Source organism: Spermophilus citellus (assembly GCF_964194105.1).
Source record: "Spermophilus citellus genome assembly, chromosome: 3".
In the NCBI taxonomy this organism is placed as follows: Eukaryota; Metazoa; Chordata; class Mammalia; order Rodentia; family Sciuridae; genus Spermophilus; species Spermophilus citellus.
This window is the reverse complement of record NC_138184.1, coordinates 77,557,726-77,582,080: the sequence shown is the minus strand read 5'-3', so window position 1 is coordinate 77,582,080 and position 24,355 is coordinate 77,557,726. Positions and strand designations below refer to the sequence as shown.

Below are 24,355 nucleotides of genomic sequence, written 5' to 3'. Positions count from 1 at the left end.
CTCACTGAATTTCTTATACAAACATCCTTACACTGAAACTTTCCTGACTCATTAGGAGGCAAAAATGCAAGTATTTTCTCCTGGTGAGTACTTCTCCAAAGAGCAGGTACTAAGTGACCGTCCCTGACATTCTTTCCTAACATCACAGAGCCTGGTGAAGTCAGTTTACAGGCAATGGGAACTCATTTTACTCCAAAAAAAAAAAAAAAAAAATGAGAGATTTTGAAATGGACAATAAGTGACTAGTCCTGTATCTACATCAAGCCTCCCCAGTGTGATCAAAAGCTGAGATGCAGGAATGCTAATTTCAGTTACATTTTTCAGTCTCTTCTTCCAATCACTGGTTTTCAGGGCGCTCCTGTGTCAGCCGCTCCAGGTCTTTCCGCACACTCGGGTGGTCTTCCAGATCTTCATAGAGGGGCCCTGGGGACGGCCAGTCTCCTGAGTTCTCGGGCTTGACTAGGCGTCGCACAACCTGCAGGCATCGCTCTTTCAGGGTATACACACTGGCAGAGTGGTGTTGGAAAAAAAAAAAAATAGGCTGTCCATCCACGTTGAGAGATGGCACGAAGAGCTCAGTTAGGTTAACCAGAAGCCCGTCGTCTGTGCTTGCATCTCTGAAGAGCCAAAGGTGACCTCGGTAGCTGTGGATGCTGAGGTTCCTGCCCGGCAACACCGTCTGGTGCCGTGGAAGCTGAGCCACACCGGCTGCACGGCTGCACGACGCGCATGCGGTCTGCTGTCGCAGAGGGTGACCTTGGAGAGCTCGCGCGAGCTCACCCAGCGCAGCACCGGCTGCGGCCTCCCGGCCTCCATCTCCTACTTGGGGCCTCCAGATCCGACTCCTCTGGACCCGACTCCTCTGGACCCGACTCCTCCGCTCCCGACTCCTCCCGGGCGTTACCTAGACTTGGGATTCCCGGGCAGGACGCAGCGGGGCGGGGTGGAGCGCGCCCCTGGGAAGGCCTGCACACTCTTGTGGATTCTCATTTTTGTTGCTAGGCGTCCACTGTGGATTTAAATGGAACAGGGCTTGGTCACCCTTGGCACAATTTCCAGCTCTCCACTCCTCTTGATCCCTCAAGGTGGTCAATTCCCGTCTTTGCTTGATACCACCAGCACCTGGTGCCCAGTTCCCTAGGTTTAACCCCACAGATCCCCTTCTCCTGCATGGGCTGCACAGCTATGCCAAAGTGACCACCTCTCGAGTGTGACCTCTTGGAACTCTGTTTGCTCTAAACCCACCAATTAGAACTGCCCTCAGAAAACTACCGTGTAACCCTGGACTCTGAGTAAAAAGTGGTCACCCCCGATTCCCCACCGTCTCTTTTTCTTGCCCCTCACCCACTGGTGAAGCTTCACAGATCCTGGATGGCTCCACCTTCCCACTGACCCTGTGAGTCCTGGTGCTCGCTCCTCTCTGGGACCCTGAACTCACAAAAGCTGCTTCCACTTTTTCTCTGCCCCTCTTGCGTCTTACCTGGCTGGCACAACCAAACCTACCTGTCCTCCCAGTCAGGCTGTCCTAGAGAGCAGCTATCTAGGAGATACACATTGGACACAAAGAGGAATATTACCTGGTCAGGAACAAGCTGGACCCAGGTGAGATGAGAGCCACAGGGGCACTGGCCAGTAGAAAGAAGTTCCCAAAGACAGGTCCACCTGGTTACAGCTTGGTCACCTGGCACTGGCCCACCCACCACCAGGAGGAAGCATATTATCAGCCCATGAGCCTGCCTGTGCAGATACGAGAAAAAGGTGGCGCGTCCCCTTCTCCACTACCCTGTGCTGTTTAAGTGACCAAAATACTATTTTCATCTAAAAACACTGAAAAAAAATGTTCAAATATTTGGCTGCTGCCTGCCGAATTGCTTCCCAGGATGGCAGCAAGCCCTGTTGGCTGGTGTCGCCTTGGTGTTAATTAGGGAGAGGCGGCAGACGGGCCTGCAGAACAGCCAGGAGGGTTGGCACGGCAGCTCTTCACACCCAGAGGAGTTGACTCAACAAAGCCCATTTGGCACATTTAATCCTGCTGAAAACCTGGCAGCCAGAGAGGTGATATCACTGGAATCAATTACCCCGACCATTGCCAGTCCCCGGTAGAAATAACTCAAGAAATCGATTCATAATAACCACACCATTCATCCAGGGCTGCGCGGCTGCTGGCATGCCAACAGCCCAGTTCAGATTTACCCAGGAAACCTGGCATTACCCTGAGACCATCCACACTTTACAAGTGAGACGATGAGACTCAGAGAAGGGCCGGGCTGGTAGGCTGATGAATAGCTCCTGAAAGTACCAGATCCTAATTGACGGAGCCTCTCGTTGTCACCTTATTTGGAAACGAGGCTTTTGCAAGTTGTGACTCAGTTAAGGATCTTGGTCCTGGATGACCTGGGTGGGCCCTCACTGCCATTTGTTAGAGTTGATCTGGAATGTCTCCAAAAGGCCATGTGTTCAAGGCTTGATCCCCAGCCTGTAGCGCTATTGGGAGGTATTGGAACCTTCCGGAGGTGGGGCCTAGTAGGAGGTCTTCAGTCACTCGGGCAAGCCCTTGAAAGGAGCGATGGGACCCTAGTCCCTCTTAGTTTCTTTCACTCTCTGGCCATGAGGTAAGTGAATGGTTTGGTCCCATACCCACTCCCACCACGATGTACACCGTGGACCCAAAGCAACGGGACCAAGCAATCATGGAATGGACCTCCAAAATATAAGCCAAAACAAACCTCAATTTCTTTCTTGTAGTACTGAAGATTGAACCCAGGGCTTTGCAGATGCTAGGCAAGCTTTCTATCCCAACCCTGTGCTGTGTCCCCGGCCCTTTTTAAAATTTTATTTTGAGGCAGGGTCTCACTAAATGATCCAGCCTGGTCTCAAATTTAGAATCCTCCTGCCTCCACCTCCCAAGTATCTGGGATTGCAGGTGTGTGGCTAAACTTTTACACCACGCCTGGTTGAACTTTTCACCTTATAAATTGATTATCTCTGGTATTTATTATGCTGTCAGAAAACTGGTTAACACACCATCCTGAGAGGTGTGTTAACAGAGAGGAGAGGGAGACTTCAGATGTCCACAAGGGAGAGCTGAGGAAAAATGGAGGCAGAGATTGGTGTGAGGTAGCCACAAGCCGCGGGATACCTAGAGCCCCTAGAAGTTGGAAGAGGGAAGGGATAAATTCTTCTGCAGACTATCCTAAGAGGGTGTGGTCTAGCATACCCTGATTTCATCCCAGTGATACTGATTTTGAACTTTTGGCCTCCAGAACTGTGAGATAACCAACGTTGGTCGTTTTAAATGTTTACCAAGGGCTGGGGATGTGGCTCAAGCGGTAGCGCGCTCGCCTGGCATGCGTGCGGCCTGGGTTCGATCCTAAGCACCACATACAAACAAAGATGTTGTGTCCGCCGAGAACTAATAAATAAATAAATAAATAAATAAAATTTATAAAAAAATAAATGTTTACCAAGTGGTAGTCATTTGTTACAGTAGCCACAGGAAATGACTTGCTCAAGCCCACATGGTTAGAAAATAAACATGCTGTACTTTAAACAGAGTAACTGTTTATAACTGTTGGCAGCTAGTATTGTTATTACTGTGCTGCACGCAGAGAGGCTCCCGGGTTTAGGATGAAATGTCAAATAGACTGTGCACTTGAACTTGGCCTACTTCATCCATCCCACCAGATGCTGTTGGGGAGAGACGGGATTTGATGATTCAGTTTGGGAAGAGGCTATTAATGCTGGGTGGAGCCAGCTTGGGAAAATGACACACTTGAATAATTCACCCCTGGAATTACTTTCACAGGAACCTGCTGATCCTGACCATCAACTTGGGAGGGAGTTTGCAACTCACAGAGAAGTAGGGTGGCCCAATAAACCAAAAAGATGAAGGGGCTCCTCCATATCTGGTAGTACTTTACCCCACGACACTTTATGGTGTTTTTTATGTAATGTTCCGTCCTCTTGGCTCAGAGGGGAATGTCCATCCTATTCTGTTAAGCTGGAGGTAGGAAAGATGTGGCTAAAGCTAACTTGCTAAAGGTTTATGTGGCTCTTTCTTTTTCCTCCCCTCCTTTTTTCCCTTCTATTATTTTTTTTAATATTTATTTTTTAGGTGTAGATGGACACAACACAATGCCTTTATTTTTTTATGTGGTGCTGAGGATGGAACCCGGGTCTCGCCCGTGCTAGGAGAGCGCTCTACCGCTGAGCCACAATCCCAGCCCCTACCTTCTATTCTTAAGCAGTTCAAACCAAAAGCTCGGGTCCAAGAAAGCTAAGCATCAGCAATGAGGGTGTGGAGACGGGTCACGCTGATCCAAAGAGAGGTCAGAGACTGAATGGGAGAAAAAGGGTGGCATCAGGGGGGTGGTGCAAGCATCAGGGCTTCAATGGGGCATAAAGGGCATCCTTGTTGGGGAGTGAGGTGGCAGCCATGACAGGAAATTGTTCCATATCAGCGTTGGTCAATAATTGAACATGTAAAAAAACAATGAGAATAGTTTCTCACTATTGTATCTACAGCTAGGGAAAGGGAGAAGACAGAATGAACGCTGTGGAATTTGATTGGAAATGGATCTATCAGAGCAAAAAGACACAGTTTTCGGTATAGAGGGATGACCACAGAAACAAATACAGAAAATATAGATATAAATGTGTGTGTGTGTGTGTGTGTGTGTGTGTATGTGTGTGTGTGTGTGTGTAAAACTGCCCACTGAGAGGATCCAGGAGCAGTGACATCCTGACAACAATAAGCACATGTAGATCTTGGTTTCTAAATGCCATATGCCACTGAAAGGAACCAGGTATTTTTTGGAGAAATGACTGATTTTTGGATTATGGAGGAGAATCACAAGCTTGGAACTTCTTATGCCAGAGAATAAGGACGTACTTAAAGAACGATGGGGACACGTTGAATGGATTCAGAAGCCAGCTTGAAGTGATTGTCCCAGCCCAACCTGGGATAATTTGAACACTCAAATAAATCATATCAGTAATAAATTATGACCATGGAATCACAAATCTACAGTAGCATAAATAAATAGATGCAAAGATTCATAAATGACAGAATATTTACCAAATCTCACAGTACCTCCCTGTGAAATATTTATTGATTTCACAAAGGAAGCCTGGTTCAGTGGCACCCAACTCTAATCCCAGTGACTCAGGAGGTTGAGGCAGGAAGATCACAAGCTCAAGGCCAACCTGGGAAACTTAGTGAGATCCTGTCTCAAAATAAACAAAAATTAAAAGGTCTGGGTACGTGGCTGAGTGGTAAAGCATCCCTGAGTTCAAACCTCCATTAAAAAAAAAAAAAAAAAAAAAGAACAGCTTTAGAGTGGAGAAATATGGAAGACACGACCTCATGCAAGTGGTCAATGTTAGATCTTCAATAATGGGATCAATTGAGATCATGTGTCATCTGTCACGATGAAAGAAGGACAAGCCTCCTTCCTGCACTATTCTGTGACGCACAGAATTCACAGTTTGCATCTAATCTAAGATACACAACCTGAACCTAATTGGGAGGAAACATCAGACAAATCCAAACTCAAGGACATTGTACAAAATAACCGCCCTGTCCTCTTCAACAGTGTCAAGGTCATTGGAGTCCAGGAAAAGACCAAAGAATGTTCCAGATTTGAAGGAGAATCAAGAGCCAGGACAACTGCATGCAACATGTGATCATGAATTGGGATATATGCCATTTAGGACATTATAGGGACAAATGTCAAACTTTGAATAAAGACTTGAAGATTAGATGGTACTAATATATCAGTGTTAATTTTCTGCATTGACTAGATGAGTTATAATTCTGCAGGAGAGTATCCTTGTTTGAAGGAAATGCATATTGAAGTTTTTATGGTGGTGTTGGTATACAAACTGGTTCAGGGGAAAAGAGTTATTTATATGATACATATAACTTTTCTGCAAGCTTGAAATTGTGACAAAAAATAATCATTTTATGGGCTTACATAAGTGTTTTCTAAAATTTTGATTTTGTTGCCAACATTAAAAAGTGATTCTTTTTTTTACCTACAAATCTAGATTTCATGCTTGAAGCATTTGAAAAGCTAACAACCCAAGATGATGACTGGTGGAAATAAAAAATTAAATGGTACCCAATGACCTTGACCCTTTTGAAGAGGACAGGGCAGTTATTTTGTACACTGTCCTTTAGTTTGGATTTGTCTGATGTTTCCTCACAGTTAGGTTCAGGTTGTGTATCTTAGATTAGATGCAAACTGTGGATTCTGTGCACCTTAAGTCCTTTTATATGGGTTGTGGGACCTCCACTTCTCCAAGTGGAGAATCCAGTTCACAGCATCCATTTATACTACCAGAGTGGCCCCCGGTACTAGCACAATATCTAGAATAAGTTATGGGAAGGCGAAACTCCATTCCAGAGCAGGCACTCAAAATACGTGTTGGATGAATAAATATAAAAATGGCTAAACTTCCAAACGACATCACTAACCTAGAACAAGGGACCATCTCAGTACATCAGGCTCATATTCTATGTCAAGATGCTTCTTCTCTCAGCCATCATTTCTCAATGTCCTAGCTAGATGGAGAAGTTGAGAAATCAGGATGTTGCCTGATGCCAGAGGCCCCTGCGTAGGTTGTGATATCTCTGTGGAATTGATGGAGGCGTCTGAAAGATGGGTGGGGTTCTGGCACTGAGTTGGGGTGCAAGGTGCAGGGCAGGCTGAGGAGGCTTTGAGGAGATGATATCACAGGATGCCCATGGTGGTGAAGTTGGGTGGGGTGGGAACAAGCCAAAGTTGGTGGCTTGGGCTCCTATCAGTGGGAGATCTGACTTGATGGGACATGTCATGGCTTGAGTCATGTGCAAGAGATGATGATGGCTTTGTCCCTCCTGCCTGGGTCAAGCCTGTGATTTGAAACAATCTCTCTCTCATCTGCTCCCTAAAAGGTTAAATTAAAGATATTTAATAAGGTTGGACAGATATTTTTTCTGGCACTAGTGATTTCTTATGGCCCTTATCACAACATGCAAAATCTTCACCACTCCCTAGCCTCTGTTCACCTCCCTAACCTCAACTCCTATGACTCTACTCATCTCTTACTTACTCCCTGGCTCTCCCCTCCCCTATTCTCTCTGGTCCATTGTACACACCAAGATCTTTTGTCACCTTAAGATTTTTGCTCATGCAAAACCTCCCATGGTGCTTGGCCTGGCTACTTCCTACTTCTCCTTTAGGTCTCAGCTCAAATGTCACCTCTTCAGAGGTACTGCACCTACAGACCTATGTCCTAACCCAGCCTGTACCCTTTAGTCATCCTGTTATTCCACATCGTTTTGTTTTTTTCACTTGTACTCACTGGTGTCTGAAATTGTCTTATTTATTTGCATATTGAATTGTACTGTGTCCCCAACTACAATGCCAGCTCCAAGAGGGCAGGGATTTTTATATATTGTTCATCAATTTATCCTCAATCCCTTTTACAGTACATTACACATAGTTAGGGGTGCAATGAATAATTATTCTGGAATGAATAAATTCATCCAACAACAGTGTGTTGGGATTCTTGGATAAGGAGTGCATTGAGTTTTAGGACAGGAACATCTTAGTGGATTGCAGTCGAGATGATTTCCGACCCAGGTTCTAAGAAGCATAGACCTTGGTGATACCGCTGTTGACCGGTGACGAGTCCTTGCTTCCCCGATGTTGAAGAATAACACCAAAGAAGCACGCCGAGGCAAGGTCAGAGTAGAAAGTAGAAGTTTATTAGAGGAAAGCAGAAAAGACTTCTCCCGGAGGAAGAAGGGGACCCAATAGGTGGAATCCGAGGAAGGGCTGTTGTCTCCCCTTTTTATAGTTTTGGTGATGGAATGTAGGTTGAAAGGCCCGAGGGGTGGGACACTTCTTTGTGATGGGCTATCTTTAAGTTTGCTGGGGGCTGTTCATTAACACTTCTTTGAGGTGGACTTTGGCCTAGGGCCTTTATGGGACTTCATTAACATTCCATGAGTTGTCCTGTGTTTTCCCTGAGTCATTCCCAGCATGGCCTCCATTTTAGATTTCACTCGGTATTAGACCCGATTTACCTAACTACACTGACTACCTAACTTTAAATCTGGCTTCATTCCCCCCTCTAATTTGGGAACTCCTTACTGCTGTAAGGAAAGGGGGCGAAGAAGATCTTTCTGGCTTCTTCAGGCTGACAAAAGGGGCGATGTTGGGGCAAGCAGTTTTGGAGTCCCCTTTTAAAAATCGGGTCTATGATAGAAGTCCGATTGAGAAGTAATAGACTGGAAGGCCATCTGAGTGATGGGTGGTCTATAAGAGAAACAAGAATTCATTAGTACTGGAACCATATTGATGTAGCAATAAATCCCATAGCACAGGAATATGCCAACGAGTATGATGGCAAAGACAAAGACTAACAATGTTTTCCACCAGGAAGTACCAAGAACCAGGAGCTAAGATATTGTCTCCATGACAAGGTTGCTGAGGACATGGCTTTTATCTGAGCATGTAAATCTTTAAGGATATTTGTCACATTGCCAGAAATGTCAGGGATGTCAACACAACATTTAGGGTTACAGATGTCTTTTCCTTTAAGATATAGTTTAATAATTTGATATCATCTGATCTTGCAAAATCCTTTTACTAGTATGACCTGTGTCTAATAGAAATCTTTAATTCTGTTACCTAGGGCTGGATACTCATACTAGCAAACACCAAGCCTACCTGTGTAGGTTAGGAATATCTGTGGGCCTTAAATTAAAAGCTACTCTGGTAGTTCCTTTTGATAGTTATCAGGCATTCCTGTCTGAGAATCTCCTTTGTAGCCTCTAGTTTACTTATTTATGGAAGTTACATTTAACTATCATTATTATTAAAATGTCCAGGAATAGCTGTGTTTGGCTTTGACTGTCTTTGCTAAGTGTTTAAGATGAAGCAAGTCAAACTGACTTTTGTTTCAATCTATTGTTAACAGTCAGCTGAGTTACTCTGGGTGGGAGTCCTCGGGAACTTCACAGCAGCTTCTCAGTTCTGCTAGTGCCATTTGCGCTAGGATGGGTCCAGGCCTTGCTTGACCATGTGGCTTCCCTCAGAAGCATCAGGGATGTCTCCCTTGTTGATGACCCTCCTCTTCACAGCAAATGCACTGACTGGCTTCCTGTCCTCCACTGGTCTCATTAATCTCCCTGATCAGGAGGTTATGTGGCCTAGAGTTGCAGAGCCCTTTGAAGAAGTCCCTATTCCCTGATTCAGACTGACTCAGAGGGCAAGAGCCAAATTTTTAATTTTAAAACTTAATCTTAAACATCCAGCAAAATAAGTTAACAGCCTTATACTAAGAGTACTGGACTTTAATGTCTATCTCTCTATCCTGTAGGTGATAACTTCTTGTCTTAAATTAACCCAGGTAGTGAGCTCTTAAATTAGTACCTCTGCAAAACATTAACAGGCAATCTTAAATCATTTATAAGAAAACTACAAGATAAAATTATCAAGAGTAAAAACATTTAGTTCATATAATAGCTACCTTGAATTTTGGTGGAGTATATCCCCTGTTTGAGATCCTGGCAATCGTGACAAAAACCAACTTTTGGACACAACTTTAAGTGTACTGAAATTTAGCCTACTTCTTTCATAGTCACTTTCACATGGGATGGGACATAGAGCCTTATCTCAAGTAAGGTGGGGCTCTTCATAAATCTTAAATACTATAGTTCTGAAGCTGATCTTTGCTTTTTTTTAAACATCATTTTACAAAGCCTACATAAATTGTTGCTTAAGTTCACATGAATATTAGCTAACACAACATAATATCACATCTAAAACATGAATTAAAGGAAGGCTGGAAGCTTCTAACCTCTTGTTGGAAATTAGCAAAGTATTTCTGTGTCTCACAATAAAACCTTCACCCAGATTAGGCTCTCATTGACTTAAAAATACATTTAAATTGTATCTCAGTGTAAAAAGTAACATGGAACTTTACATAACTTATTGATAATAAGTACAGTTATAGAACACAAGTGATATAAATAAATTTCCAACATGTTTTTCTTTTAAGCCTAAAATTACCATACACTTTTAGAATACCAGCTTGATATAATGCTCTTTCTAAAGCTTCTACCTTACAGACTTGTATACCTGGAAGATATGAATACATTAATGGCACCAATTACATTGATGTTTTTATATTAACCAAGTTTAGCTTTTAAAGAAATAACAGCACAATTCTCTAAAACGACAACACTTGTTTAATCAGCTGTTTAATGTCTTTAAGATTACTTGCTCAAAAACTTACACAGACCTTCTTTATATCATTTATTTAAACCCTCTTAATTACTTCATCATATATACTCTTATCCAGAAATCTAGAACCTTTTAGTTTCTCTTTTTATCTGTTAACCTCCTTCTCGTCACATTTTTGAACAATACTTGTAAACTTTTGAATTTAAGCAGATTATTTCATAGACATCAACATTTTATTAGGGCCTTTTTGAACACCTAGAAAAACTTATAAGCTTAATTCAAGACCTCTTTACTTTTATCTGTTTACCCAATTTAAATTGAGCCATTTGAATCACGTGAATCAAAGATATTTGGATCCATTTTTAATTTTTCATGAGCGCTCCTCATCTGTCAATTGTCATATCACTGCATGACATATGGACATACACACAGACATACGTACATACAACACGTAACACAAGTGTAACACATAACACAAAAGGCCTTTGCAGCTTTCTCAGGTGAAATCTCATTGCAATGTTTAAAAAACTCCAGTTGATCAAAAATAGAACTTATCAGAAAAACATTAGCTTGTCTGTAGAATAAAAATCATGAGCTCAAAAAAAAACATAGAATCTAAGAAAAGGCAAAAGTCCTAGAAAAATTGACTGGCCAGTAATTAGTAAATGCCATACAATTTACTCTTTGGTTTAATCTAGTTTGAGTTCAGGTAAAAGACACCTTTACTTTTTTTTCCTTGGGCCTCAGATCTGTCTCCTACAGAGTGCTCCAGGCTTCTTCTATTTGCATATCAATTTAAGTCCTGGCTGAGGTCTGGAAGGAACTGGGAAAACTGGAATTTTGAGCAGAAACTTCACGTCTAAGGCATTTTAACCATAAGTCACAATTTTCAGGTTTGGAAGTTGAAAATATGGTACAATTTACAAAATTTCATCTTTATATCTTCCTACACTAGAAAAACTTGCTCACACAAAACTGAAAATAGGATCTTTCTTGATAATATAAAAGCTACCACAGAAGAAATTCCTTCAGGATCATTAAGCTACTTTCTTTGTTCTGAAGTTCCTAAAGTAGTATTAAGTTACATTAAATCACCTGGAAAAAAATCCACACACTACCATGTGTATCTAAAATTAAGCTTTGAAAATTCCCAAGACTGTTGCTAATTAATGTCATTTTAATAAGCCAGACCAACGTTTTAATTCAACACTTTTTCCTAAATCTTACACACTGAGAGAAACAGATACCAAATCATAATTTACTATCCTTGCCCAAATCAATGCACTGTATACCTAGTGAAATCTCCTTAGGTTACCCAGTTCAAAAATTGATGAAAAAATAAAACTGAATGATTGGGAGTTACTTGCCAACTTGGAAGTAGAGTTCTTTTAATTTTCTATCCTTATTTAAGTTCTCTGGCATGAAGTATCTGAAATCACAAACTAAACAATTAACTAACCCCAACTTTTAACTGCAAGATTACGCAATGTTTCAAACTCATTTTGATACCAGATGTTACAATGAAACATCTTTTAGACACACGTTTAGCCTAGATTATCTCCAAGAAACAATCTATAATAACCTTTAAAACAGACCAGATAAGAAAAACTCTCTCCAGGTTTTGAACTTCCATTTAATTATGACTCCTATCAGTGGCACCTTAGATTTCCCCATGAGTGGACCAGATGTTCTCACATAAGGGCAACTATAGGTGTAAAATTAAGGGTCTCAGTGTGACTGACTTTACTGCATTTATGTGGAGTAATCCTTACAGTGAAGGAAATTATGAGGAAATTTCCCCAAAGCGAAAATGGCTCTGGCAGCTGCTGGGAATTCCTCAGTTTCCCTTTCACTTGCAAGATTAGCTCCTTTGGATAGATCCAATCCTAGGCAATCTGGCATATCTCCTGACTTTCCAGTAGAGTCAGTTTTTATCTGCCTTAGGTCTTGAAGGGGGAAGGGGGTATGTACTTTGATCGGCCCAAATTTTTCTCTTGATTCTTTTCCTCAGTGAGTCCAGGATTTTTTCCTTCACATGGCAGATATCATAGTTAAGTCTACTTCACATTGTTGACATAATTTAGGATTTTCCGTTAGAGCAAAGAACATACGGCACCTCACACCATTTCCTTTTTTTTGTAAATTTTATCAAACTGTAAAATTGTATTACAATTGATATTTCCCTCTGGTGGCCAGGTTTCTCGTATTTGAGGCCAGGCCAAGAAAATGAGGCGCTTTTCTTGAGTGTCTGAGGTTCAAATTTATCCCAATTTTTCAATACGCAGGCTAGTGGTCCACCTGGCGTATTGGAGAGAGAGAAGCTCCCCTCTGAGTGAGAAGAAAACAGGACTCAGGCGCCCACGCTGCACCGGAGAAAACTGTTCTCATTAGGGACGTCTCCCTAAGTTTGAGCTTCCTAAACGGTCCAGAAAACCCGTCTCTCACCTTGCTTTGCCAAGGGGTTTCTGGTCCCCTTTAGCAAATTGCTAGGGTCTCAGTTTGCCCTGTGCCAGAGACCCTGGGAGGATTCAGACTTAAGGGCCTTACTGCTTTCCTCCCGACCACTAAAAACACATTGCAAAAGAGAATCCTGTGCTCTTTTGTTGTCTTTGCTCTGTAGACTAAAGGAGCCGCCTGAGTGTTAAGGGATATCTACTGGTTGTAAGGTAGCAGATTACCTTAGAGTTGATAAGATTAAGGAGTTGATTCAAAAAATGCCTCTCTAGTAGCTTAAGGAACACAGAACATTTTAAACATTGGGGCGGTAAAACAGACTATTGAAAGTTACCTATGCATCTTAGGGAACCTGGGCAGATTTTACTAATTATCTCATGCCTTTCTCAGTCCTGCAACCTGAATTGCTAACATTTCTGACTTGCGAAGGAAGGGAAGCATCCAGGAGGAATGGATGCGGAGTTGGGAGTGTTGCGCGTAGCCCATACGGAGGCAAATGTGATTGGGGCTTTCCCTCAGTGCCATTCATCTACCGATCACCCTAGATACCCCTGAGGGCTGTCGGAAGGGGGCTCAAGAGAAAGGAACCTTAAGAATCCTCTGAGAGTAGCCCAGACCGGAATTCCGCAGTTGTTCCAAACTCCTTCCTCCACCTCCACGCATCCGAGGCAGATCGGGATTAGGGACACTGTGTACTCACACCAATTGCTCTCCGGGCCCAGACAGAAAAGTTGGAATCGGCTTTGGCAGAACCCAATATGCCTGCTCTGTATTGAACAGGTGATTGAGAGCTGCTTAGGCCGGGAAACCTCTCACCCGAGTCTTGTAGAGTGGCGGCTGCACTAATTGCGTTTAAGTAGCCGTCGGGTGCCCACCTTATCCTCCAGAAAGAAAGAGAGAAAAAGATGCACCTCAAACAGACATGGGGTGCATGCACTTACCCCGGTGTAGATCTCGGTATGGGACCTCCAATATGATACCGCTGTTGACCGGTGACGAGTCCTTGCTTCCCCGATGTTGAAGAATAACACCAAAGAAGCACGCCGAGGCAAGGTCAGAGTAGAAAGTAGAAGTTTATTAGAGGAAAGCAGAAAAGACTTCTCCCGGAGGAAGAAGGGGACCCAATAGGTGGAATCCGAGGAAGGGCTGTTGTCTCCCCTTTTTATAGTTTTGGTGATGGAATGTAGGTTGAAAGGCCCGAGGGGTGGGACACTTCTTTGTGATGGGCTATCTTTAAGTTTGCTGGGGGCTGTTCATTAACACTTCTTTGAGGTGGACTTTGGCCTAGGGCCTTTATGGGACTTCATTAACATTCCATGAGTTGTCCTGTGTTTTCCCTGAGTCATTCCCAGCATGGCCTCCATTTTAGATTTCACTCGGTATTAGACCCGATTTACCTAACTACACTGACTACCTAACTTTAAATCTGGCTTCATTGGGCTGTTGGGTGATCAATGTTAGTTTGAGGGGGAAAGCGCCTAATCAGGTTAAGGTATAAACTGAGCTGAGTCCAACAGGTAACATCAGACTTTTGAGATGAGACTGGACTCCGGATTTGGGGAAACAGGAATCTGTTGGGAAGGGGCGGAGGTAGCTTGTGACCTTAGCATCATCCAACAGGTGTAAAGTCATTGAAAATGAAGAACCCAGCAGTCGAGAGTCTCCACTGGTAATAGCCAGAAAGAACCACATTCCCCCAGGAGTATCCCACAAGGTCATCGGCCGCTGTTTGGAGGACGGGTCTATTTGGGGGAGAAGCAAGAGGTCCTGAGGAGCACTAGCTGTGGTTTGGACTGTGACCAGGAAAGTAGGTGGATTGCGAGCGAGGCCCCTGCCCGAGCCGGCCAGCCAGGATTGAGGAGCCTAGCGGGAGGCACACCTGGGAAAGTCTCGCGTGGGAGCAGCTCACCTGGGCGGACCAGGACCCGTGAGTCCCGCGCTTCCATGCTGCCCCGCCTCCCGGCCAATGGCGGCCCCGAGTTCCTCGGAGACAAGCGCGGATTGGACGGGCGGGCGCGGCGGCGAGCGCGGATTGGACGTTTGTGGGAGGGGCGGGGCGGCGAGCCGGGAAGCTTAGTCACTCCGCCGGCGGGCGGCGCTGAGCGCTCGGCTACGAGGGCGCGGCGCGGGCGGAAGTGGCGACGCTGGCGTCCCCGGAGCCTGCGGCAGGCGGCAGTGACGGCCCCGGCGCTGACGGCGGCGGCCCGGGGGGCGGCGTGGACGCCCGCGGCGCCGGCTGGGGCATCACCGCGGGCCTCGACCCCGAAATGGCGCTGCTGGCGGAGCACCTGCTGAAGCCGCTGCCCGCGGACAAGCAGATAGAGACCGGGCCCTTCCTGGAGGCGGTGTCCCACCTGCCGCCCTTCTTCGGTGAGCTGGGGTGAGGGTGGGAGCTGGCCCAGAGCGCTCCCAGACACACCTGAATCTTTGCCGCCGAGCATACCCAGGGCATCCCGAGTCCTGTCTCCTACCTCCGCCATCCCCTTTCCTTCCAAGCATCCCCAATTCTCCCTCTCCCAGACTGCTCCTAAATCATCTCTCCTGACATGTCACAGACCCCCATCTCTGCCCATTCACCCCAGACACCGACATTCCTCCCTGTCCTTCAGATGCATCTCAGTCCTTCCCTGTCCTCAGCTGTCCATCTTTCCCAGGTTCCCCTAACTCCGGCACCTCTGCTCTGTGGGCTCCCTCCTCCATCTGCCCCCACGCATCCTTTACTCTTGCAGCCCCCAATCCCTTCGTCCCTCCCCCCATCTTTTTTCCCCTTTAGAATGGTTCTCAACTCCTCCCTTTAAAATGCATAATCCCCTCTCTTAAGCCTCTCCCTCGTGGGACCTGTGCACCTTTCCCTCAGAATTCCTCCATTCCATAGACCTCCACCCCACCTTCAAGGGTAGGGCAGGGCAGGGCAGGGAGCGGGGGAGAGGGGAATTTGAAGATGGAGTTTCAAAACTCTGGGCCTTTTTCTAGGGGAAAGCACCTAAAGTGTTTCCTCCATTCAGGACAGGGCTGGGAAAGTGGTTGCTGGGTTATGGGGTGATGACAGACTCAGGGTGCTTGGTACAAATCCCTTCCTCATTTTGGGCCCTAAAAGAGGAAGAACCTTCTCCTTATATCATGATGGAGGTGGTCCCTAAGCCAGTTGTAGACCCTCCTTCCTTCCCTCGCGTCCCCCAGCACAGGCCCTGGATGGAAAACGGGAACTAGAAGCTAATAGCAACTGCTCCTGCCCTTTGCCTTTCATTCTCAGTAAAGGGTGCAACCCGAGCCTCTGCATTCTTCTCTTCCATGGGGACTCTCCCAGTGCCTGCCCTGCTGATTCACTTGGTATCCTTACAGGAAGATACCAGCCTCCAGGGCAGAGTCCAGCTGAAATCCACAAGGAGGCAAAACCTTCAGATTGATTTGGACTGAAGAGATTTGGCACCCAGGGCAGCCTCTTACCTTGCCCCCATAGGTGGTCAGAGCTTATTGTGGGCACTACTTCCCGCAGGGGTGGTTATGCAGATTTGTATTCAGGGTTTCCTCCTAGCCTTGTGAACTTCAGCATCCCCATCTGTGAAATGAGGATGCCGATCTCCTAGGCTAGCCATGAGGAGTAAGTGAGGGTGTGTTGTAAAGCACAGAGGCCAAACTGTTCCTTGTGTGAGGAATAATTATGTGTCTCTAAGTTCCTGGAAGTAATTTTGGTTCCTTCTCATAGCAGGTAATTAATCGGGCCAGCGCACTTGCCTGGCTTTTTTGATTCTCAGATCTGGGTAAACAACCTGAGAGCAGAGTCTCAGTCTTTTACATCCACTGCCATGTCCCCAGTGCCCAGAACAGTACCTGGTACATAATAGGTGCTCAGTTAGTACTGTCAAATGGTCAAAACTTCCTTATTATCTGTATCTTAGCTTGAGGTAATACTGCATCTCCAGGCAGCGGCTTGGGAGCTAACTGGTTTGAGCCTTGAGGAGTTGTTTATTTTTGTGACAGTTGTGTCCTCTGAATATTTGCAGGTCAGAGCTAGCTTGCCCTGGAGGATTCAGAATCTGTTTAAGCCAGATTTTGAGGATGATTTTTCCCCTGAGGGGACATCTGGCAATGTCTGCAAATATTTTTGTCTGTCTTAACTCAGGAGTGTTACTGGATGCTGTGGGTGCTACAGGGGTGCTGTTGAACCTCCTACAGGGCACCAAACAGTTCCCACCACAAGGAATGATCCAGCCCTAAATGTCAGCATGGTGAGGCGGGCTAGGATCCTGTTCCTTCCTCTTCTTCAACAGGTTGCACACCTGTGGGTTCTGCATGTAGGGGCACCTTTTTTGGATACAATTGTCTGGCTAGTTTGGGAGGAAAGGGGCAGGTTAGCAGCTGAAGGAGGACAGAAGAGCATCTGTACCTCCCTTTCCCTGGTCTCAAAGGATTGTTGTCTTTGTTGTGACTCTGGCTGTCCCCACAGCTGTGGACAGAAGCATCATTTAGACAGAAGCCTCAGTGGGTTTTGCCCACAAAGTGTTAACCACTACAGGGCCCTGTGCCCACCAGAGCTGCTTACTGTCCACCCAGGAGGATAGCGTTTAGTACTCTTGAAGAAGAAGCAGTGATAATCCATTCTGAACTATTATGCTGCTTCTGGTGACCAACGTTCTCACGTGAATTTAAGACACGGGTCTCAGAAGGGTCCTCTCCAGGGCTCAGGGTTCCGTTGAGATCTGCTGTCAGCCCTAAGGCCGGGCTTTGCCTAGATCCAGGGAGCCTCTGGCCACCTGGATGAGCTGAGTGGTACAGATCTCTCTTAGATGGAGCAGGACTAGAGCGGTGGATGTGAGGAGTCTGAACAACACTGCTGTGTGGTTTCCTCCCAATCAGGGTGTCTCCACCATGGCACTGCCCACTTTGGGGGCCAGATTATTCTTGGTGGTGGTGGGGCTGTCGTGTTCATTGTGAGATGTTGAGCAGATGTCCAGACCTCTCCCTGAAGTTGTGACAACCAAAACTATCTCGAGGGAGCCAGAATCATCCCCGGTGGAGAACTGTTACTCTAGATACAGATGTAAACCACAAAGGGCCCCAAACTGTGTTTTTAAAAAGTGTTCAATTCTGCAAGGAAGATCTGTTAAATGAAGGAAAATCGAGCACAAACAAATCATGTCTGACATTTATTGATTAGTTAATCCTATCACAGCCTTCTGAAATAGGGGTTGATTTTTTTTTCTTTTCCCACATTTTTTTTGGTGCACTGTAATTGCACATACTGATGGGATTTGTTGTTACTTATTCATACATGCACACATATAATAACATAATTTGATCAATATCACTCCCCAGAACTCACCCCTCCCTCTCCACCTCCCACCCCCTGGTCCCTTTCCTCTACTGATTTAATTTTTATGAGATCTGCTTCTACCTTTCTTTTCCTTATTCCTCTCTAGCTCCCACATATGAGAGAAAACCTATGGCCCTTGACCTGACATTGACTTGTTTCATTTAACATAATGGTCTCTAGTTCCATCCATTTTCTTGCAAATGACATAATTTTATTTTTCTTTATGGCTGAACAAAAACTCCATTGTGTATGTACACCAGAGTTTCTCTTTCCATCCATCTTTTGATGGACACCTAGGCTGGCTCCGCATTTGGCTATTGTGAATTGTGCTGCTATAAACTTATCTCACAATAGTTTGATGACTTTAATTCCTTAGGATACATACTTAGGAGTGGTATAGCTGGATCATATGGTAGTACCATGTGAAATAAGGTTTTTAAAGAGAGACTGCTGGCATTTTAGAGTATTTTTCTTCCAGACTCATTCATCTTTGAAAATATGTATAACCTATTTTTTACATCTAATGAAACAACGTGACCATCTTTTCATGTCAGTCATCATTTTTCATAGCTGCTTAGGATTCCATGTGGCCGTGATTTATTCAACCAATCCCCTAGTATTGGACATTCACATTGTTTTATATTTTTTAATCTAGTAAACAATGCTGCAATGAACATCTTTGTGGGTTATGCTTTTCCACAGTTCTTAAGAACTGTTAAAAGATGTTTTTCATTGTGTGTGTGTGTGTGTATAATTTTTTTAGGTGTAGATGGACATAATACCTTTAATTTTTATTTATTTATTTTTATGTGGTGCTGAAGATTGAACCCAATGCCTCACACATGCCAGGCAAGCGCTCTGCCACTGAGCCACAACCCCAGCCCTGATTCTCATTTTTCTAAGTGAAATTGCTGCATCCAAGAGTGGGGAGGCTTTAACCTGTTGGAGCAGCCACATGCCTTCAGTCTTTGCCAGGTGTGGTTTACGACACAATTGCTTGGGCTTGACGAATACTGATTCTTTCTGCTTCAGTGGGTGTGGGCTGCAGATCAGCCTCTGCTCCTCTGATTTAGAGCATCGTCATTTTGGGCTTGTCCTTCCTCCGTATCTCTAGCTCAAATCTCTTGAGTTGTACAAGTTTTACTACATTCTCTTAGAGGCCAGCCATTTGTCCAGCTTCTACCTTGACCCAGTAATCAGATCTCACCTAACTGATCAGTTTGCAAAGCTGACTTTCTCATTTTTTAGGTCAATCATGTGGTTGTTCTAGAGCATTAACACTTGGAGGGCAGAGGCGGGGAGACTGATGCCATTTGGTCTTGTCGCTCCCTGCCTAGCAGCCTCGGTGGCTCCCTAAGGCCCACAGTGGCACTGTGCTGATGTCTCTGGGGGTTTCCCCTTGTCAGTCCTTCTGTCGGGGCACAGTTCCACTCCTAGCCCACCTGTCACCTGGCTGAGTTCCACACACCCTTAAGGAATTAGCTCATAGTCAGTTCACCAAGAAAGCCTTCCCTGACCTCCCAGACTTGTAGAAGCCATCCCATTCTTGACTTGAGTTCCTCAGGGCCAGCACTTGGCAAGCTAACACATTTGCTGAATGAATACCTTTGGTTCCATTCCCATTCTTCTAGATTTCTGCTGAAACTGCTTTTCCATTCTCTTTCCAAATTAAAACACATGATTAAATTAAAACACGTGACTGAATTAAAATATATAACCCCTTTTATAGCCTGTCTTCATGCTAGACATTATTAATCAATCATGATACCGTTTTCCCCTTTGAGCTCAGACGAAGCCTTGGCATCTTTCTTTTTCTTTTCTTGCAGTCTGGTGTCATTCCGGACAAGCCCTCTTCCTCTGAGCTTCACCCAGCCTCAGCATCCTCCCCAGCAACCACTCCAGATCAGAGTTGGTGCGGGAGATGACCGTATTTGCTCTCACCATCTAGGGGAGAGACCAGAGGTGGAAGAGCAGAGATTTCCCCCACTCTCTGTTCTTTTTTCCCCCCTCTTTTATTCTTTTATAGACAGATATCATTAGACGTGTATAATGCCATTTCTTTTTTCTATTTTTATTGGTGCATTATAACTCTACATAACGGTGGGATTCATGATACCACGTCCATACGTGCACATAGTGGTCTCATCTGTCTGGCTTCCTGTACTTCCCCTCCTCCCTCTTCCTGATCCCTTTGTTCTACTTACTGTCTCCTATTATTATTATTTTAAATTAGTGTGTTATAATCACACACAGGAGCAGGATTCATTACAGCGGGTTCATAAATGGAAATAGCACACTTTGGTAGATTTTTTCTTTTCCTCCCCTCCTGGAAATATTTTTGTTGTCATAACTGGTTTCCTTTATATTTTTATGATGTCCCCTTTTTATTCCTCTCTCTCTAGCTTTCACATAGGAGAGGAAACATCTGACCTTTGTCTTTCTGAGTCTGGCTTATTTCACTTAGCATGATGGTCTCTAGTTCCATCCATTGACCTCAAATGACAGAATTTCATTGCTCTTTATGGCTGAGTAAAAACTCTGTGGTGTGTATACACCACATTTTCTTCATCCACTTGTCTGCTGATAGACACCTAGGTTGGTTTCATAACTTGGCTGTTGTAAATTGCTCCTCTGTAAGCGGTGGGATACACGTATGGCTCTAGCATGTTGGTTTAGTTCTTTGGGATAAATACCAAAGAGTGGCATCGCTGGGTCATATGGAGGCCCCTTTCCTAGTTTTTCAGGAATCTCCACATTGCTTTCCAAAGTGGTTGTACTGATTGCAGTCCCACCAGTAATGTATGAGTGTTCCCTTCCCCCACATCCTCTTCAGCATTTGTTGTTTGTTTTCTTGATGGCTGCCATCCTGACCAGAGGGAGATGGAATCTCAGGGTAGTGTTGACTTGCATTTCCCTCGTTTAACCTTTTTTCATATATTTGTTAGTCATTTGTACTTTTTTCTTTTAAGAAGTATCTGTGTAAACCATCTGCCTATTTACTGATTAGATTATTGGATTATTTCAGTTCTTGAGATCCAAATTCTAGGCATGATTTTTCTTCATTAATGCCTCCTAGTACAATTAAATTGGATGTCCATAGAATTCAGTCATAGAGGGGCTGGGGTTGTGGCTCAGGGGTAGAGCACTTACCTAGCGTGTGTGAGGCAATGGGTTGGAGTCTCAGCACTGCAAATAAATAAATGAATAAAATAAAGGTTCATTAACAATTTGATACATATAATTTTTAAAAAATCCGACTCTACAGGTATGTGGGGCTCATTAAATAGTCTTAGAGTGAGCCCAAAGAGATTGGTTTGCTATAATTTTTGGTTCAATGCTTACTTCATGGGGTGGGGGGTATGTGTGTGTGGCAACCTAGAAACTTACTGCCCCAAAACTCTTAAGCCAGAGAGTCAAGGTGACTTGCCCACGGCCACACAGCCAGGGAGCATCTGCATAACCAGGCTTGGATCCTGACTCCTCCCGTAGTGCTCTTGCCAAGGCCTGCCTGTTGCCCTGGCTTCTCTCCAGGTGCTTGCCTGCTGTGGCAATCCGGGGCTCTGCTGGCACCATGGTAACTTTGCCACATGGCAAGTGGCCTGGGAGCCAGAGCAGATATGCGCATTTCCTCTGAGGCTGGCAGGCTGCCTGTCTGGGTCTGCCACTCCTGTTTATTTTAATGCAAATAGGAATGGCAGAGGTGTGGAAGTCCCTTTGTGGAAGGAGTCCCTAACAAATCAGCTTTCCTTTAATTGGGACACGGAATCTCCGAACTGCTTTCCATGGTGGTTGCACCAATCTGCAGTGCCACCAGCAGTGTATGAGTGTACCTTTTCTCCCACGTCCCCACCAACAGTTGTTATTGCTTGTATTCGTTGTGTGTGTGTGTGTGTGTGTGTGTGTGTGGTGCGGGGGACTGAACCCAGGGCCTTGTGCATGCGAGGCAGGCACTCTACCAACTGAGCTATGTCCCAGCCCTACCTGTGTTCTTGATAATTGCCATTCTGACGGGAGTAAGATGAAATCTTAGAGTAGTTTTGATTTGCATTTCTCTAATTGCTAGAGAAGTTGAACATTTTTTCGTATATTTGTTAATCATCTTCTGAGAAGTGTCTATTAACAGTTTCTTAGCCCATTTATTGATTGGGGTTTTTTTTTTTTTTTGGTGTTAAGTTTTTTGAGTTCATTATATATCCTGGAGACTAAGTGCTCTATCTGAGGTGCGTGTAGTAAAGATGTTCTCCTCTGCTGAGAAGAAACTTTTTAGTTTGAATCCATCCCATTTATTTTATTTATTTTTTAAAAATATTTTTAATTGTCAATGGACCTTTATTTTATTTACTTATATGTGGTGCTGAGAATCAAACCCGGGGCCTCACACATGCTAGGCAAGTGCTCTACCACTGAGCTACCACCCCGGCCCTCCATCCCATTTATCAATTCTTGATTTTATTTCTTGCGCTTTATTTCTGTGGCCTGGGAGGGACCCTCGCGGATGGTTTGCACAGTTCAGGAACTGCCTCTGGCCTCCTGGCATCGGCTGCAGGTGCATTTGCAAGAGCGCGATTGGTGAGGCTCCAGGACCTTGAGGAGCACCTACACGGTGCTGGTGGTGCACACTCATGATCTTACCTGGCCTGAGTCCACTCAGCAAGCCGGGAGGGAGCCGCCGCTGACCCGGTTATGTTTTCTTGTCAATCCACCTAATAGCCTCTGTGTGGCTGTTTTTGCGCTCAGGGGAAAAGTCATTTTGAATCTACTTTTCTTTGATATCCATGCCCTGAACACGCTGGACAGTTGAGTGGAGAGAAACGTGGACGTTCACATCCAGCTGAGCCAGCCTGACCTTGGTTTTGTGGGACTGAAACTGTGCTTTCAGGCACAAGTGTTCCCCCAACCGTCCTACAACAGAGACCCCCCAGGGGGTCCATGGAGGTGGCATCACAGATGGTGTTGGTGCTGAAGGCCTGGACTACCCCCTCTTTGCACAGGTAGGCCAGTCACGCTAGAAACTGGACCTCTTGCCACACAGCCCTTGGGAAACAGGGATCTGCCAAAAAGGAGCCACCTCTGAGTCTTGTGACTGGTTGTCAGGGCTCAGGCCTGCCACTGGCCACTCCATGCTGGGAATTTCTGCAGCATTCTCCTCCACAACACAGGGAGACCAGCGCAGCATGCAGACCAGACCAACCGTGCACACCTATTGTGTCCCTTGATGATGGGGTTAGGTCTTTCTGCATTCTAGGAAGCCTGGCCTTGGGGTCAGGGCCTGAGGTCCAGCCTCTGCTGCTAGAGGGAACCGAGGGAAAGGCAGGAAGGAAATCTGTCTTCCATTCTGGTTTGCAGAGCCTGTGCCCCATCTCCGCCCCATGATGACTCCCTTGGGGGCAGAAGTCAGGCCCTGTGGGGACCTAGCAATGCGTGTGGCAGAGCCCTGCAGAGTGTAGGTGGCCAGCTGTTGTCAGGTTGAAAAGGAATGTGAAGAATGCATGACAAAAGAGCTTGGTAACATCTACTGCAGGACCCCTGGTCAGCCAGTGTGGCCCCTATTTCCAGGGGCTCCCAAGATCAAGGACCTTAAGAAATATGAGGAGGGCTGGATTGGGGCTCAGTGGTAGAGTGCTCACCTAGCCTGGGTGAGGCCCTGGGTTCCATCTTCAGCACCACATAAAAATAAATCAACAAAATAAAGGTGTTGTGTCTACAGCTGAGAAGGGAAAAAAGAAAAAGAAATATGAGGAACTGCACCATTTTGCAGAAGAGGAAACAGGTTCAGAGAGGCAGGGGATTTGATGACACTAGAAGGGGCCTGGGGGCTTTGAAGCTGGTCCAGCCCGTGACAGGGAGACCAGCCCTGTATCAGGACACAGAAGGCTAGGGGAAGGCTTCTGGGGCAGAACAGGGCCTATCCCCTGTCTGCTGTGTTTGTGGGGGAGGAACCAGATAGGAGGCCTGGCCCCTCAAGACAATGTGCTTATTTCAACAGGCTAATTAGAATGGAAATGATGGCTTGGGTTCCATTGTTTAAGCTTGGGAATGGCCTGGGTGGATGGATGGGGAGTCCTTTTGTTACATTCTTACAGTGTTACTTGTATCAAGGTCTTTTTTTCTTTTTTGGATGGAGTGTTAACTGTATCTGAGCATTTCAAAGTCCTTACTGTGGACAGCCCTCCCCAGGGTCCTATAAAACCTCCATGTCCGCCCAGGCAGATAGCAGCAACTCAAACTTCCCTGCTAAAGTGATTTGTTCTCTGCTTTGTTGTCCCTCCAAGTTCCTTCTTGAGTCCCTTCTGAAATCCCTTTTTAATGGTCTGAATACACCTGAAGTCATGATTTTATGACTGGGCGT

At 45.3% G+C, this 24,355-nt stretch overlaps 1 protein-coding gene and 1 pseudogene across 2 annotated transcripts in view; one reads left to right on the top strand and one right to left on the bottom strand.

Moving 5' to 3' along the window:
• Positions 1 to 337: 337 nt before the first annotated feature.
• On the bottom strand, positions 338 to 14,937 carry LOC308643365 (von Hippel-Lindau disease tumor suppressor-like; annotated as a pseudogene). Its single transcript has 2 exons — positions 14,807 to 14,937; positions 338 to 975 (listed from the first exon to the last, which is right to left on the bottom strand). The product of its transcript is annotated as a von Hippel-Lindau disease tumor suppressor-like (transcript).
• Positions 14,811 to 24,355, top strand: part of GLTP (glycolipid transfer protein) — a 23,286-nt gene continuing 13,741 nt past the window's right edge. Inside the window, exon 1 of the mRNA XM_081285683.1 lies at positions 14,811 to 15,062. Within this exon, the coding sequence (XP_081141809.1) occupies positions 14,960 to 15,062 (103 nt within the window). The 5' untranslated portion in view covers positions 14,811 to 14,959. The remainder of the gene's footprint in view (positions 15,063 to 24,355) is intronic.